Source organism: Oncorhynchus nerka, linkage group LG10 (assembly GCF_034236695.1).
Source record: "Oncorhynchus nerka isolate Pitt River linkage group LG10, Oner_Uvic_2.0, whole genome shotgun sequence".
Lineage (NCBI taxonomy): Eukaryota > Metazoa > Chordata > Actinopteri > Salmoniformes > Salmonidae > Oncorhynchus > Oncorhynchus nerka.
In genome coordinates, this window is record NC_088405.1 from 47,031,509 (window position 1) to 47,049,747 (window position 18,239).

Below are 18,239 nucleotides of genomic sequence, written 5' to 3' on the forward strand. Positions count from 1 at the left end.
AAAAAGGATTATTTTGCAATGTGATTTTTTCTTCTTCTCCCATACAATTGGCCAGTGCTAATTTTATTTATCACCTTTTCTATTGTTTTTATCGTCCAAAAGCCGGCTATTACCTTCTAACAGAAACTCTGCGCTGGACAAGTGACGATTTTCATTGATCGGACATTTAAAAATGTATTGGTCATCTATGTGCATTGGGGAGTAACCCATTAGGGCATCCACATACGCAGCCAGCGGCATCAAAAACCTAGGGCTATTGGCCAAATGTCACGCCCTGGCCATAGAGAGACTTTTTATTCTCTATTTTGGTTAGGTCAGGGTGTGACTAGGGTGGGCATTCTATGTCCTTTTTTCTATGTTTTGTATTTCTACAGTGCCTTGCGAAAGTATTCGGCCCCCTTGAACTTTGCGACCTTTTGCCACATTTCAGGCTTCAAACATAAAGATATAAAACTGTATTTTTTTTATGAAGAATCAACAACAAGTGGGACACAATCATGAAGTGGAACGACATTTATTGGATATTTCAAACTTTTTTTAACAAATCAAAAACTGAAAAATTGGGCGTGCAAAATTATTCAGCCCCTTTACTTTCAGTGCAGCAAACTCTCTCCAGAAGTTCAGTGAGGATCTCTGAATGATCCAATGTTGACCTAAATGACTAATGATGATAAATACAATCCACCTGTGTGTAATCAAGTCTCCGTATAAATGCACCTGCACTGTGATAGTCTCAGAGGTCCGTTAAAAGCGCAGAGAGCATCATGAAGAACAAGGAACACACCAGGCAGGTCCGAGATACTGTTGTGAAGAAGTTTAAAGCCGGATTTGGATACAAAAAGATTTCCCAAGCTTTAAACATCCCAAGGAGCACTGTGCAAGCGATAATATTGAAATGGAAGGAGTATCAGACCACTGCAAATCTACCAAGACCTGGCCGTCCCTCTAAACTTTCAGCTCATACAAGGAGAAGACTGATCAGAGATGCAGCCAAGAGGCCCATGATCACTCTGGATGAACTGCAGAGATCTACAGCTGAGGTGGGAGACTCTGTCCATAGGACAACAATCAGTCGTATATTGCACAAATCTGGCCTTTATGGAAGAGTGGCAAGAAGAAAGCCATTTCTTAAAGATATCCATAAAAAGTGTCGTTTAAAGTTTGCCACAAGCCACCTGGGAGACACACCAAACATGTGGATGAAGGTGCTCTGGTCAGATGAAACCAAAATTGAACTTTTTGGCAACAATGCAAAACGTTATGTTTGGCGTAAAAGCAACACAGCTCATCACCCTGAACACACCATCCCCACTGTCAAACATGGTGGTGGCAGCATCATGGTTTGGGCCTGCTTTTCTTCAGCAGGGACAGGGAAGATGGTTAAAATTGATGGGAAGATGGATGGAGCCAAATACAGGACCATTCTGGAAGAAAACCTGATGGAGTCTGCAAAAGACCTGAGACTGGGACGGAGATTTGTCTTCCATCAAGACAATGATCCAAAACATAAAGCAAAATCTACAATGGAATGGTTCAAAAATAAACATATCCAGGTGTTAGAATGGCCAAGTCAAAGTCCAGACCTGAATCCAATCGAGAATCTGTGGAAAGAACTGAAAACTGCTGTTCACAAATGCTCTCCATCCAACCTCACTGAGCTCGAGCTGTTTTGCAAGGAGGAATGGGAAAAAATGTCAGTCTCTCGATGTGCAAAACTGATAGAGACATACTCCAAGCGACTTACAGCTGTAATCACAGCAAAAGGTGGCGCTACAAAGTATTAACTTAAGGGGGCTGAATAATTTTGCACGCCCAATTTTTCAGTTTTTGATTTGTTAAAAAAGTTTGAAATATCCAATAAATGTCATTCCACTTCATGATTGTGTCCCACTTGTTGTTGATTCTTCACAAAAAAATACAGTTTTATATCTTTATGTTTGAAGCCTGAAATGTGGCAAAAGGTCGCAAAGTTCAAGGGGGCCGAATACTTTCGCAAGGCACTGTGTATGTATTGGCCTGGTATGGTTCTCAATCAGGGACAGCTGTCTATCATTGCCTCTGATTGAGAACCATACTTAGGTACCCTTATCCCCCACCTGTTTTGTGGGAAGTTAACTTTGACTTTGTTCAGGGCACATAGCCCAAAGCTTCACGGTTTTGTTTTGTTCTTTGTTTTGTCGGCGTCATTTTTAATAAAGAGAAAATGTACGCTTACCATGCTGCACCTTGGTCCAGTCCTTCAGCCAGCCATGACACCAAATGATTTACATGTCCTTAAAAACAGCCTACAACAAATTACAAAACACTATTCTATATGTTTTGATTTTCGATGTGTAGCATATGCAAAACTATAGCATATGTTTTTTTTGAGTTTTACTTTCCTAAAATAATTATTGTCCACCTAACGGTTCAGCTGTTAGATTTGAGCACTAAATGCATCAGAGAATTGAATGCATATAGGCCTATAGACTTATGCATCCACTCTATGATATTCATATTTTAAAATAAAATGTAAAAGGAAGAGATGCTTAGGCCTAGCCCCAGAGAGAGAGATACAGATATGCCAGTGGCATGGTATGACACCGACATGCATTTATTTATCCTTGTCAGATAGGCTACTGCGTCTGCTATACAGATCTAGACATAGGAGGCTAATTCGTAAATGTTTTATACTAATATTTTGTAATAAAGATAAGCATTATATGTTAGATTATAGGAGAATCTTTGGTAGGCCTGAAATGTTCTTCCTCAAGTTCTACTGTCATAGACAGTGCACACTGCCTTCATATCACACCACACCAAACTGTCAAAACCGTTTCTAAACTTAAGGTAATGTAATATCATAAGTCAAGTTATTGCTAAAGGGAAAATATCACAGCAAACACAACATTGCATTTGGAACTTCATTTGGCCAAAGAAAATGGCTGAAGAGAATGAAATAAAACACTTGCAAACTGGTTTAAACCTTCACCAAAGTTCTGAACAGGCTGTATTGCAGGAATTATCAAGAAAGGTCCTATAAGTAAGCCTTTCACTGTTAGTATGCCCCTTTTGTTTACGAAGCATGTGACAAATAAAATTAGATTTGAGTGTATTGAGAAGTTAGGAGAGTCTCACTGAGTGCTAAGTCACAGACCGTCCGACGCTTCCAATTCAGTCTGGCCTTTTGATGTTGTGTAACACAGGCCTGTCAAACCTGAATTATTATTAGACTTTTCCTGGAAACAGCTAGGCCCTCTGCTCTGTGCTTCTTCTTCTTATCGTAACTCCACTCTGCAGGGCTTTTGTCACTCAGGTGTGCTGTCTTAGGTAGGGTTGCACATTTTGGGGAATATTCAGAGGTGGAAAGATTCCGTGGGAATTAATGGAAATATATGCACATTAATATTAATACCATTTAAATTTAGATTTTTTTTGTATTGGATATATTTACTATATCACATGTTGACAGAAACATAAACCTTTTACCTTATCATAAGTTGACATAATTGTAAATGAGAAATGCTTCCAATAGAACATTAGAACAACATTAGAGCAATAGAACATGCACATTCTTCCATTGCAAAACTTCCATTCCAGTGTTTTACTTGCTATATTGTATTTACTTTGCCACCATGGCCTTTTTTGCCTTTACCTCCCTTCTCACCTCATTTGCTCACATTGTATATAGACTTGTTTATACTGTATTATTGACTGTATGTTTGTTTTACTCCATGTGTAACTCTGTGTCGTTGTATCTGTCGAACTGCTTTGCTTTATCTTGGCCAGGTCGCAATTGTAAATGAGAACTTGTTCTCAACTTGCCTACCTGGTTAAATAAAGGTGAAATATATATATTTTTTTAAATAAAAAAACGATTTAGTTACGAATTGGACTTTAATTAAATTAGTTGACTCTTCACACGTGGGATGATTTCACTGAACAATAAAAGAAAAGGAATATTGAATGATCCCCAATGATCCATCGCATCTCCCAAAAATGTTTTCAACATACATCTGTAAAATGATAGTTTAGAAACAAAAACCTTGGTTGTTTTCCTCTCAGACTTCCCATGTCTTCTCCCTGGACCTCCTCAATGTCCACCTCTTGAACATCAGACTCTGAGGCCTCATCTTCACTGTCACTTTCCAACTTTGTTGAGGATGGCTCATTGTCAGGCTCAAAAAGCCTCAAATTTGCCTGGATGGCCACCAATTGTTCAACCCTTGTGTTGGTCAGCCTGTTGCGTGCTTTGGTGTGTGTGTTCCCAAACAAGAACCAGTTGTGCTCTGAGGCGACTGATGTTGGTGGGATTTGGAGGATGATGGAGGCCACAGGGGAAAGAGCCTCAGATCCATAAAGTCCCTTCCACCAGGTGGCTGATGAGATATGTTGGCACGACTGCCATATTGCATCTCCATCCCAAAGCCCTTGTTTGGAAGTGTACTTCGCCAGACTGCCAAGAACCTTGCCCTTATCCAGGCAAAGGTGGCGAGACACGGTAGTGATGACACCATAGGCCTTGTTGATCTCTGCACCAGATAGGATGCTTTAGCCAGTATACTTGGGGTCCAACATGTACGCTGTGGCGTGTATGGGCTTCAGGCAGAAGTCGTCACGCTTTTTGATGTATTTCAGAACAGCAGTGTCCTCTGCTTGGAGCAACAGTGAAGTGGGCAGGGCAGTATGGATTTCTTCTCTTACATCTGCAAGTAGAGTCTGAACATCAGACAGGATGGCATTGTCTCCCTCAATCCGTGCAATGGCTACTGCTATAGGTTTCAGGAGTTTCAGGCTGCTTACCACTCTCTCCCAAAATATATCATCCAGGAGGATCCTCTTGATGGGGCTGTCCATATCGGCAGACTGTGATATGGCCATTTCTTGGAGAGACTCTTTCCCCTCCAGGAGACTGTCAAACATGATGACAACACCACCCCAATGGGTGTTGCTGGGAAGCTTCAATGTGGTGCTCTTATTCTTCTCACTTTGCTTAGTGAGGTTGATTGCTGCTCTAATTGATGACCCTTCACATACCTAATTATTTCCTTGGTTCTCTTGTAGAGTGTATCCATTGTTTTCAGTGCCATGATGTCCTTGAGGAGCAGATTCAATACATGAGCAGCACAGCCAATGGGTATGATGTGAGGGTAGGACTCCTCCTCTTTAGACCAAGCAGCCTTCATGTTCGCAGCATTGTCTGTCACCTGTGCAAATACCTTCTGTGGTCCAAGGTCATTGATGACTGCCTTCAGCTCATCTGCTATGTAGAGACCGGTGTGTCTGTTGTACCTTGTGTCTGTGCTCTTGTAGAATAATGGTTGAGGGGTGGAGATTATGTAGTTAATTATTCCTTGCCCACGAACATTCAACCACCTATCAGAGATGAATGCAATACAGTTTGCTTTCTCTATGATTTGCTTGACCTTCACTTGAACTCTGTTGAAGTCAGCAAATGAGTGGATAAAGCATGTGTGGTTGGAGGGGTGTATGCTGGGCGAAGAACATTCAGAAATCTCTTCCAATACACATTGCCTGTGAGTATCAGAGGTGAACCAGTTGCATACACATCTCGAGCAAGACATTCATCAGCATTTCTCTGACTACATTCCTCCATTGAGTCAAAAAAATATCTGATTCCAGGAGGACCATGAGCTGTTGCTATCGATAAGGTGTCTGATTCATCATTTCCCCCTCAAATATAAGTAGAGGGACTTTTGTCAGAGGTTGCTTGTTGTGAGCGCTGAGGGAACTTTATGCACTTCACCAGATGATTCTGCATCTTTGTTGCATTCTTCACATATGATTTGGCACAGTATTTGCAAATGTACACAGCTTTTCCTTCTACATTAGCTGCAGTGAAATATCTCCACACATCAATCAGATAGTGCCTGTGGATTTTCCTGTAAAGATAAAAAAAAAAAATAATAATACAATTCCATGTATAGATAAATAGTTCAGCAGTTAGATTAAACAACTGCTTTGTAAGATACATGTTTTAAAATGAATGGAATGTATGGAAACAGGTGAATTAACACACTCCTCAGTTCGCAAGCTAAAACCCACATGGTAGCAAAAACTAACTAGCAGAAATTGTTAACAAGTTAGAAATCATTTAAACACACTTTGCTGTAAGCTACTATTTCACCAGAAAGATTCCGACCCTTTGCAACCCTAGCCTTAGGTCAATGAATTTGCATATATCTGTTTGTGTGTGTGTGTGTGTGTGTGTGTGGTCATGTGTCTCTGTACATGTCTGTGTTCACATGTGTGTGTGTGCATGTCTGTGTGCTTGTGTGTGTGTGTGATCGTTACTCTACTCAGCAGGGCAGAGGCAGACATTAGGCAGACACTAGGCAGACGTCTATGGAACAGCACACTAATGGGTTAAACTAGACTTGGCTGAGTCAAGAAATTGTGTGTGTATGTTTTAGGAGGTAGACGTACCACCTCCTGTGTGTGTGTGTGTGTGTGTTTGGTCTTTAACAGCTAAGTGTAATGAACCATCAGCAGTTTCTGAAGCGCCGTCTTCAAAGGGGTTGACGTCACAGGGTCACGACTGGGTGACTGGCTGAGAGGCTGTGCACTTGTTTAATCTGCACACACGTGCACACACACAGAGATACACACGTACCCACTCACACAAACATTTGAAAAACAAAATAAAAAAAGAGAAAGGATGCAAAAAGACAGAGCAGTTAAACACTTGAATTGAAGGCACTTGAAATACAGTTAACTCAGCCTTACTAAGAGTTGGAGTAAAACACCTCTGTTGGTGTAGCTGTGTAACTCATGGCCTGTATTTCTCTCTCTCTGTTCACTAGGTGAGTGTCTGCTGGATCAGCCCCTGAAGCCTCTGGCCCTGCCTGAAGTCCTCCCTGGATCCTCCTACAGCCTGGACCGGCAGTGTGAACTGGCCTTCGGAGATGGCTCCAAGCCCTGTCCCTTCATGCAGCCGCCCTGTGGTCGGCTCTGGTGTACAGGGAAGTCCCGGGGCCAGCTGGTGTGTCAGACACGTCACTTCCCCTGGGCTGATGGCACCGCCTGTGGGGATGGAAAGTTGTGTATGAGGGGCGTCTGCATGGATAAGATGGATATACACAAGACTAAGGTAAGGCTGTGAGATATGCACATGTGCATGCACATGCAGGTGGGCAGGCACACACACACACACACACACACACACACACACACACACACACACACACACACACACACACACACACACACACACACACACACACACACACACGCTCGTCCAACACTCGTCAACACACTTCAAACACTTCAAGCTTTCAAGCAATTCTCACACCAGTGTGAGATATGTCATGTCAGTAGAGATGTGAATGCCCTTCCACTGTGGTGTGAATGACGCAAGCCCCATGTTGTCAAACATACTTATTTAGGTATTTTACTCATGCTGGAGCATTGGCCACTGACATAGGCCATGTTGTCATATCGCTTATAAGAACCATGTAATAACACTTTAATAACTGTTATAGCCGTATAATAAAATGTTATAACCTCACCCCAGGTGGACGGGCGGTGGGGGAGGTGGGGTTCGTTTGGCTCCTGCTCCCGTACGTGTGGCGGGGGTGTCCAACTGGCCAAGAGGGAGTGTAACAACCCAGTGCCCTCCAACGGGGGCAAATACTGCCAAGGGATCCGGGTCAAGTACCGCTCCTGTAGCCTGAACCCCTGCTCTGACACAGGTAAGAGTCGGCCCAAGACCTATATTTAATTACTTAATCCTCTCTATTCCCTTTGGGACATTTTGTAAGGTCAATGAGCTCACTCCACTTCTTCCGGACCATGGCAACATGTTGTACCTTGCTCCAAGAGAGGTGATCCCTGCCAGGTCATTTTTTTATTTTATTTTTTATAATTTTTTCACCTTTATTTAACCAGGTAGGCAAGTTGAGAACAAGTTCTCATTTACAATTGCGACCTGGCCTCTCAAAACCTATAACTACTTTACTCTATTACTTTTACTTTGTTACATTTTGTTTTACTGGGACAGTACACATTAAATCAACATGACTGTATGGTTGGTCCTCACCTCTAACATCTGACCTCTCTCTCCCTGTCTTAGGTAAAAGCTACCGCGAGGAGCAGTGTGAGGCGTTTAACGGGTTCAGCCTCAACACCAACCGGCTTACTCCCTCGGTGGTCTGGGTCCCCAAGTACTCCGGGGTCTCCCCCAAGGACAAGTGCAAGCTCATTTGCAGGGCCAACGGTACCGGATACTTCTACGTCCTTGCACCCAAGGTTAGTTGGCAGCCACCTTCCTATTCTATTTTATTCTATTCTATTCTATACCCTCAAACCTAAGGTTAGCAACAGGTACATTTGAAACCATGAAGAAATGGTACGTGTGCTAGAAGCAGCATTGTTAAGCACTACACATCAGAGGTCTTCTCGGATACCGAAATTGCGATCCGAATGGAATCGGATCCATTAAATTTCCACCGACACTGACAGGACCAGGTCATTTGTAGCTTGAGCACGCATAAAAGTATCTGGTCTGTGTGTAAATGTAAGCAGTAGTTCCTCACTGGGTTTGAAAGATCTTTCCAACACTCCTTCTCGATAGGCGTAAGTAAACACTACGCCTTGGTATGAAATAGCAACAGTGGAAACATCATGGAATATGCTACCTGAACACTTCCCCCTTGGGAGGGCCCAGTTGAAACAATATAGCATGTCCGCTTCAGCGAGAGATCAAGCCAGTCAGAGAAATAGGCAGACAGGCAGAGGATAGAGATTCATGCTTTTGATAACTGCCATGTGTAGCAAACGTGATTCATGGGGAATATTTATTTTCATCAGGATATTTTCTTCTTCAAATACAGTTTTGGATCTGGTCGGTATTTCACATATTGTCAGACAGATCCGAAATCCCTGGCGACCGAGCGTGATCCAACTCAGGATCCAAGGGTCAACTACAGAATATCTGACCTGTTCGAATATCGTGTCGGATCTCGGGTAATCGGGTTAGGGTATATCCGTGAAGACCTCTCCTACACATGTCCAGACCATCCAGATATGTTTTTGTCCAGAATTACTAAAGCCCCCCCCCCCACACACACACACGTACATGCAGATGCACTGACCTAAGAGAGCAGCGTCTAAGAAGAATGGAATGAGGAGGGAATGTAGAGAGAGAAAGAGGGCATGGAGACAAGGCTTATCTTGTTCAGATAGAGTGGTGTGGACTGAGACAGAGCAGGAGCCTCAGTCACGGCATGGAGTTGCGGGTTCCACACTCCACTTCACATTGCCGTCACACTATCAGGCTTTCAGAGCAGGGGCAGATATGCAGAGAGACATGAAGGGGTAAGAGCTCTTACTGGTCAATACTGGAACAGAGTTTCTGAGAACAAGTGTTTATTTAACCCCACTGTTGTGTTCGTTTCATGTTAATTAATTCTGTGTTCCCAGTCCAAAATGACCACCCCATTATAGCTAATGTTATCACCTAATGTTGTGTTAGATCTTTTTATCAACTTAAGTTCTTGTGAACATTACAAGGCCTGTAGGCCTCATTGACCTGAGCTCACACAACTCGTTTTTGAGTAAAAAAAAGCATAATGTATGGATTATTTTGACTCTAACAAGTACTCAGATGAAACATATTGTGCTATTTATCACAGACTACTTTGTGTCAAAATTTAACAAGGCCTCTCTCCTCCTCACCAGTGTCATGATCAAATATATGATCAAGAGCCTCACATACAGTATATCGTTTGGTCATTGAATGTCATTGTGCTGCCACAGAATGAGTTGTGAGCAAGGCCTCAAAAAGGTTTCATATACCAGAGCTGCGAGAAAAGTTCTATATATTATTGAAACAATGTTGTGAATGTTTGTGAGAATGCCAACAGGTGTGGTTCCCGTGGCAGAAAGATTCTATTGGGGAAAGGTTCCCGTTGGGGTTGCCACTCAATTTTATACAGTAATTGTAGTCTCACCCATTAATTTATAATGATCGGTCATTTTTGACTAGGAACACCACAGGTGTACAAAAGTTAAATAAAACACCCAAAATGTTATGAAAATCATCTAAATGTATTTTGTGTGTTCAGATGCCCTGTGTGGACAAAGTCATGGAACCTTATGACAACAAGATTAAATTAACTATATTTGTCAGAGAGAATACTTGTAAATCGGTCCAATTCAAATCGGAACACACCAGGAGGGTTAAAAAATTGGGACTTCAATTGGGTCCCAGTTTTGACCGGGTCATGGGAAAAAGGCAGTTGAGTTCAGTTGAGGCAGTACTCACAGACACCATGTTGAGTTATCAGCTCCATATTTCACCATGGTCCCGACTCTGCCGACACAGACTGTTGAGCATACTGACCTGGTCGACTGCTTCCACTCCAGACAGGCTGATCATGCGTTAGTAGGGTCATGTTCAGGGTGTGAGAACCAACTATAAGGCTGTATGTAAAACTACATATTTTGCTCAGTCTAAGCGTGGCTAAAATGATCACAGTAGGACAGAACAGAAGGGTATCCCACAAAACAAGCTACATCTACTTAGGGTTTTCTAAAGCTAACCAGCTTCAGTTAGCTTCGCTTTCCAGCTCAGGCTTCATCCATACTATGACAGTGGATATTGCTCGTCCGCCTGCCGCTAACTCTAGCAGGCGTTTAACTGCACGTGCATGTTGCACTTGGTAAGTCGAACAACAAACTCTTCATTGAGACAATGCTGATATATCAATCCATGTGCGAGTCAGTGCCACATTTTCATTTGTGCCAAAATCAAAATGATTTTTTTGATGGTGTGAAATAGACTTTTTATTTTTTATTACTTATTGTTAATGCCGTCTTTTGTGTGCTTTGGTGTGCTTATTTATCAACACACCCCAAAATTTCCCCCACTCCTATCGATATTTTTTATTTCTTTATTAAGTGATACAAAAGGGTTACGTTGCGTGAAGTTTTAAATTAATTGTGTTCTTACTAAATGTGCAATGTGATATTTTAACATTACTGTTTTTTTACACGCAAAAAAACAATTGAATAATGCAGTATTTAATCAGTCGTCTTCCTCAAATGAAGGGGATAATGACGCAATCTTTGCAACAGGGACAGAATCTGATTGCATTTGGTCCTCAACTCGCGGCTCAGTCATTTCACTCAGGGTACGTTTTCCGGGAGTTAGCCTGCCCGGTGCAGGTTAGTTCTGAAGAATTCGTGGGCATAGAAATTTACCTGGCTAAAAGGTTTTCCACTTTCGTATGACCAGTTATCCTGAGTTGACCGAAGTTACCTCGCTAACTCCTCAAACATGCTTTGTTCAAATACCCCTCAGGTGTGGTATTTTGCATGTATAGTTTGTGTATGTTATGTACACTAATCTCAGAGCCCAGAACTTAATTTGATTTATTTATTATTTTACCTTAATTTAACTAAGCAATTCAGTTAAGTGGGTTAACTGGGGCAGAACGACAGATTTTTACCTTGTCAGCTCAGGGATTTGAATTTGCAACCTTTCGGTTACAAGTCCAACACTCAAACCACTAGGCTACCTGCCGCTATTGATGTTGCATAACATTTGTTGAGTAATAAAATATATCTATCTCTGTATCCCAGGTGGTGGATGGGACTCCATGTTCTCCAGACTCCTCAGCAGTGTGTGTCCAGGGGAAGTGTATCAAGGCTGGTTGTGACGGCAAGCTGGGCTCCAACAAGAAGTTTGACAAGTGTGGCACCTGTGGAGGTGACAACAAGAGCTGCAAGAAGGTGTCAGGACTCTTCACCAAACCCATGTGAGTTCTCGGACCATTTATGCAATTTCTCATAGGTGCATCTTGTAATGCATGGAAGTCGTCATTGTTTACAAGTGACACAAATTCCTATAACAGGAATGGATTGGATGAATTCCATGTAAAAGGAATGGTTTTGTTAACATTACTGTAACTGTTTAATAACAGTGGTTTTACTGATTTATGAATGTATTCTATTTTCCCCCAAAGACACGGTTACAACTTTGTGGTTATGCTTCCGGTGGGGGCATCCAACATAGACGTACGGCAGCGCGGCTACAAGGGCCTGGTGAGTGATGACAACTACCTGGCGGTGAAGAACAGCCAGGGCCAGTACCTGCTTAACGGGAACTACGTGGTTTCTGCCGTCGAGAGGGACATCATTGTGAAGGGTAGCCTGCTGAGGTACAGCGGTACGGCCGGCCTGGCAGAGACCTTGCTGGCTGTGAAGCCGCTCCGCGAGGCCCTCACTGTGGAGGTCCTGTCTGTCGGTCAAATGACCCCTCCCCGCATCCGCTACTCCTTCTACCTGGCCCGCGAGAGCAAGGACAAGAAGAAAGAGGAACGGGCGAGGTCACATAACAGTGTTCTAGCGGAGGACGTGGGCGGGGGGCAGAAGGGAGGAGAAGGAGGGGATCTCCTGAAGAAGTCCTCATACAGTATTGAGGGACCCATTCCAGGTAAGTGGTCCGCGGCCATGTGGGACAAGTGTTCGGTGACGTGTGGGAGAGGGGTGCAAGGGAGGCTGGTGCAGTGCCTGGGGCAGGACGGAGAGCCAGGGCTGGACTGTGACTCCATCGTGAGGCCCTCGGCTACCAGGGTGTGTGGGGACCCTTGTCCGGTGTGGGAGATTGGGGAGTGGTCGCCCTGCTCCAGGAGTTGCGGGAAAGGCTTCAAGAGGCGGCCGCTGCGCTGTACCACGCAGACGGGGTTGCAGCTGCCCCGGGACCACTGCAGTGCGGGGAAACGCAAGCCACAGGAACTGGACTTCTGTCACCTAAAGCCCTGTTAACACACCATGAACCCTCCTTTTGTTGCCTCCTAGTCTACAGTACTATCCCTCCTCAATGGACTGGTGTGTTTTTCAAAAATGCATTTGACAAAGAAAAGACAAAACCAACAAGAATAAACAATCCCAATAATGATCCTGAACTTTGTTTCTGGTGTATCTGGCATCTGCCTGCAAAATGGGACAAATGTGAAGAATGAAGGACCCAATGTTGTTGGAAAGACAGAGAGACTGAGAGGGAACTGTGCTGTAATCTTTAGGTCATTGGTTAGTTGGTTACCGGTAACACTTTTGAAGAGCCAATATTACAGAAACAGTTGGTGTTGTTTGTATTTTTTGTTACAATCCCAATGTATTCTAGATTGTATTCTAGAATGTCCATATGCCAGCAATCCATCCAGTTGACCTGATGAATCTGGAACCAATGCACCATCTTGTCCCTCTCTGGTGTTGTAAAGTTCAGGTTCTGTGGGACTTAGCAGAACTCTAAGTTGCTCGCGAGCCAACTGTCCACACAGCTTTCTCACCTACTTATCCTGAAGCCAGACATTGTGGGAAAATATAAAGAAAACATACAGTATGGAAAAACCATCTGCTAACTGGACCAAGATCATAATGCCCTTGTACTGCATGAGAATACTTTATACTGCAAAAAATTGTATCCCCTTTACGTCCAGAGGTAGAATAAGAATCAGGAGAAATGGTTGTACTATACAGAGTATTGTACTGAGTATTATTGCACCGGATATTACCAGTAGATACAGTATCATGGTAATTATTCCACACCTGGTTCATACAGTATCATGGTAATTATTCCACACCTGGTTCTAGAATTAACATGTTCTTATTAGGAATTAATTTGGTAAGCATAGAATGTGATGATAGGATGTCTGTTCCGTGATCCATGAAAATAATTGTTTTCCTATGGTGTTCTGCTCCTCCACGACATGAAAATATGCCTACACGTTTTTTTAGCAATGACAAAAAGGGGTAGTGCAATGGGGATATCATATCTGTTTCCCTTGTGTTCCTCTTGCAAACAATACAGAAGAGCAGAAATAAACCTATCCTTGGATGCGGCATAAGACATGAACTTTTTACAGAACTTTGACAGACAGCAGAACTTGAGTAATGGAAACTGTTACAGAAATAGATGCAAAAATCGTCCTATTGGCTGCTTTAGAAAAAGCCCCATACAGTAGTGTAGTCAGTCCCTAGAAGCGAACTGGGACAGGAAAAAGGAAACTCGCTACCGACGCCTCTGTAGTAGTCTGCACTCTGTCACCACCACACCAGTGTGTTAGCGAGAGAGAGAGAGAGCTTTCAGCGATGTCATCATCCTCTACGTTAGGCTGTGCCCAGCGCCACACTAAGTTAGGCTGCGCCCCAGCCCCTGACTTCACCGGCCGTTACCACGTTGTTCAGCTCAGTTTAGCAGAGACCGATGTTGACTCAGCCTGTTTGATTCTCCCTCCCTCTACACGGATTGAAGTGGATTTAACAAGTGAAATCAATAAGGGATCATAGCTTTCACCTAGATTCACCTGGCCAGTCTATGTCATGGAAAGAGCAGGTGTTCATGATGTTTTGTACACTCCGTGTACACCGTCCAACGAAATGCTAACTTGCAGATACCTTCTCCCTTTCATTCTCCCTTTCCCCACCATCCCCTCCACACATGCACATGGACAGACAGTGTGTTCCAATATCTGCACTGGCACACCACACGGAATTAAGCAGTGGGTGTCGGGCATGCATTCTTCCAAGTAGTGTGTTAGTATAGATGCAGTATTTGAACTTGTACTAGGACATAGCAAGCATGTAAGCATCTTTATCACTGGGTTTGATTGTGTGTTCATTGTTGCCCCTATCATTCCAATTGTTGAGCCAGCGGTGCAGCTTCTGAAATCCTGTCAACGTGTTTGGCTTAGTTGCCATAGCCAAGTTATTATCATTGAAATGAAATCATCAAAGTGGTATAGAAAAATGTCCTACTAATCTTTCTGAGACTGTGACAGAATGTGTGTTCTGTTGGAGCTCTCTGTTCCATCCTGTCCACAGCCGGAGCCCTAAGGCGAGAGGCAAGCTGTTCTTTGTACACAGTTAATGAAACCCCCTGTAATCCATTATATGCTTCTTGTTTTGGTTCTTCAGAGGGACCACATTGTCCATCTACACGATGGTTCCTGTATTACTTGGAATATTTTATTTGTCATTTATCTTTTGCACTTTGTACAGCAAAAGAGTGCAATGTCATGTCCTTGCATGGGCTGTCTTTGTATACTATGTATACATCCATTCCGCTTTGCGCAAAATAAGTATTGTAAATACTTTTTCATGTTTTTTGGGGGAGGGTTTGTCTACGCTGGCAATTTTTTTTATTGTATTTGACATCAAGATATTTATTCCAAATAAAAACATTTACACATCTGTTCACTCCCCCTTTTCCCATCTTCAAAATATATTTGGTTCTCACAGTCGTCCTCAGGCTTGTTGCCAACGATAAATGAAAAAGCCACCACTGGGTACAAACTGGTTGACTCAATGTAATTTGTCAATGTTTTGTGACATGGAATCTATGTGAAAAATACATTAGATTTGAAAAAGTCTTCAATGTAAACTGTTGTTTTGGGGGTAAAATTTAAACCACAGGATTATGTCATCATGGTAAACATACACAAATCCATCTCAACCAAAAATACTAGTTAAAGAATGGGACTAAATATTTTTTGCACTTTATTTAAAGTGCATTTAAAGTTTGATTTGATTTAGTCATATTATTTAACTTCGATTTTTGGTTGAGATGGAGACATGAATTCAACATACAAATTATTTTTTTTGTAGACAAACTGGAATTACAGCCAGTGGCACAGATGGAACTATCCAAGCAGAAGATACATCTCTTTCAAACTAATGTAACATTCAACCTTAAAATGATGAACACATTCATAGCCACATTGAGGCTACTGTCTAACTATGCATTTCTTCTTATGAATCATATAAAGCGTGCATGTTCAAGATAGCATGCATAGGTCGTTGCAGGTCTATGGAGATCTTCACAATTGTTGTAATAATCTGTGCAAAATCTCAAACAGCATTGATCACTTGCACCATGTACTTTTAATGTAATCTCAACTCCAATCCAGGTCATTTGGTTCTGACCAAGCACCGTGATAACACATGAATCTGTTGTATAAATAAACAAAATATCTGACATTGTATTCCCATTTGACCTTTGCTGTCAAATATTATCCACTTTGAAATGACATGGTGTGCCCAGTGGGATATGTATACAATATACAAAGGTTTTTTTTCTCTCTCTCTTGTAGTTGTGTCTGTTAGTCATATGTTTATAGCATATCATTTTCCAGGCATTGTTTAAGAAATGTGGGGCACGTCAAAAATATGGATCATCATCCAAAAAAGAGGGCAAACAGAGAGGGAGAGGAAGAGAAAGGGAGTGTGGAAGGAACCAAATTGCAAGCAGGGAAATGTTACATCTGGAGCCTCCCAAAGCAAAGCCATGTATGGCAGTTTGACTTCATTATTACTCTGTTATATATAGGCAGGCTCTCGGCTCTCACTGAGAGAAAGAGAGAGAAAGAGAAACAGAGAAAGGGGTCAGAGGCTAGCTAGTACAGCCAGTCAGCCAGGAGGGAGGTATTGTTCCAGGCTGCAGAGAGGACTATTACATCAAGCTGAAGGTATTGTTATGTCAGTAGGAAGAAAGTTTGATTAAACTGACCTACATAAAAGCAGATCGAAATAAAAAAAAAGAGAAAAAAAGCTAAGGGAATAGAAAAACCTGACGGAATTGTTTTGTTCTTGGCTTCTTAGCCTCAGTCCAGGATGATGGAGTTTGGTTGAAGGCTCCTCTGGAACAGCCAAATAACTCTCAACTGTATCTAGAGAAATTCTGAGCAGTGCAGCATGCATTTCACAGAAGAGAAAAAAAACTTTGAGCAGTTTGAAGAACCGCTTGTTCCAGGGAGACATATCTTGGGAGATACAGATGCTTTAGTAACAACATCTTCTCAATAAATCTGGGGCATTCTTTTGGGGGACCCAACTCCATCAGAGCTCTTTATCAAGGGTACTTTTCTGGATACTACATGATTCCCTATGTGTTATTTCATAGTTCTGATGTAGAAAAATAGTATAAATAAAGAAAAACCCTTGAATGAGTAGGTCTGTCCAAACTTTTGACTGGTCTGGGTAGCCATTTGATTAGATGTTCAGGAGTATTATGGCTTGGGCGTAAGAGCTGTTAAGAAGCCTTTTGGACCTAGACATGGCGCTCCGGTACCACATGCCGTGCGGTAGCAGTAAGAACAGTCCATGACTAGGGTGGCTGGAGTCTTTGGCAATTTTTAGGGCCTTCCTCTAACACCGCCTGGGATATAGGTCCTGGATGGCAGGATACTTGGCCCAAGTCATGTACTGGGCCGTACGCACTACCCTCTGTAGTTCCTTGCGGTCAGATGCCGAGCAGCTGCCATGCCAGGCGGTGATGCAACCATGCTCTCGATGGTACAACTGTAGAACTTTTTGATTATATGTGGACCCATGCCAAATCTTTTTAGCCTCCCGAGGGGGACTAGGCATTGTCGTGCCCTCTTCACGACTCACTTAGTGTTTGGACCATGATAGTTTGTTGGTGATGTGGACACCAAGGAACTTGAAGTTCTCAACCTGCTCCACTACAACCCTGTAGTCCACGATCATCTCCTTTGTCTTGATCACAGTGAGGGAGAGGTTGTTATCCTGGCACCACACTGCCAGGTCTCTGGCCTCCCCCCTATAGGCTGTCGGTGATCAGGCCTACCACTGTTGTGTCGTCTGCAAACTTAATGATGGTGTTGGAGTCATGCTTGGCCATGCAGTCATGGGTGAACAGGGAGTACAGGTGTGGACTGGGCACGCACCCCTGAGGGGCCCCTGTGTTGAAGATCAGCGTGGCAGATGTGTTGTTAACTAGCCTTACCACCTGGGGGTGGCCCATCAGGAAGGCCAGGATCCAGTTGCAGAGGGAAGTGTTTAGTCCCAGGGTCCTTACATTAGTGATGAGCTTTGAGGGCACTATGGTGTTGAACGCTGAGCTATAGTCAATGAATAGGTTCTCACATAGGTGTTCCTTTTTTCTAGTTGGGAACGGGCAGCGTTGAGTGCAATAGAGATCGCGTCATCTGTGGATCTGTTAGGGCGGTATGCAAATTAGGAGTTTCTGGGATAATGGTGTTGTGAGCCATGACCAGCCTTTGAAAGCACTTCATGGCTACAGACTTGAGTGCAATGGGTCGGTGGTCATTTATGCAGGTTACCTTGGGGTTTTTGGGCACAGGGACTATGGTGGTCGGCTTGAAACATGTTGGTATTAAAGACTCGGTCAGTGACAGATTGAAAATGTCAGTAAAGACACTTGCCAGTTGGTTAGCGCATACTCGGAATAAACGTCCCGATAATCCGTCTGGCCC

General features: G+C 43.0%; 1 protein-coding gene across 1 annotated transcript in view; it reads left to right on the forward strand.

Moving 5' to 3' along the window:
• Positions 1-15,196, forward strand: part of adamts15a (ADAM metallopeptidase with thrombospondin type 1 motif, 15a) — a 32,131-nt gene extending 16,935 nt beyond the window's left edge. The window contains exons 4-8 of the mRNA XM_029670073.2: positions 6,804-7,090; positions 7,514-7,691; positions 8,072-8,247; positions 11,584-11,759; positions 11,967-15,196. Coding sequence (XP_029525933.1) covers positions 6,804-7,090; positions 7,514-7,691; positions 8,072-8,247; positions 11,584-11,759; positions 11,967-12,768 — 1,619 coding nt within the window. The 3' untranslated portion in view covers positions 12,769-15,196. The remainder of the gene's footprint in view (positions 1-6,803; positions 7,091-7,513; positions 7,692-8,071; positions 8,248-11,583; positions 11,760-11,966) is intronic.
• Positions 15,197-18,239: the final 3,043 nt, after the last annotated feature.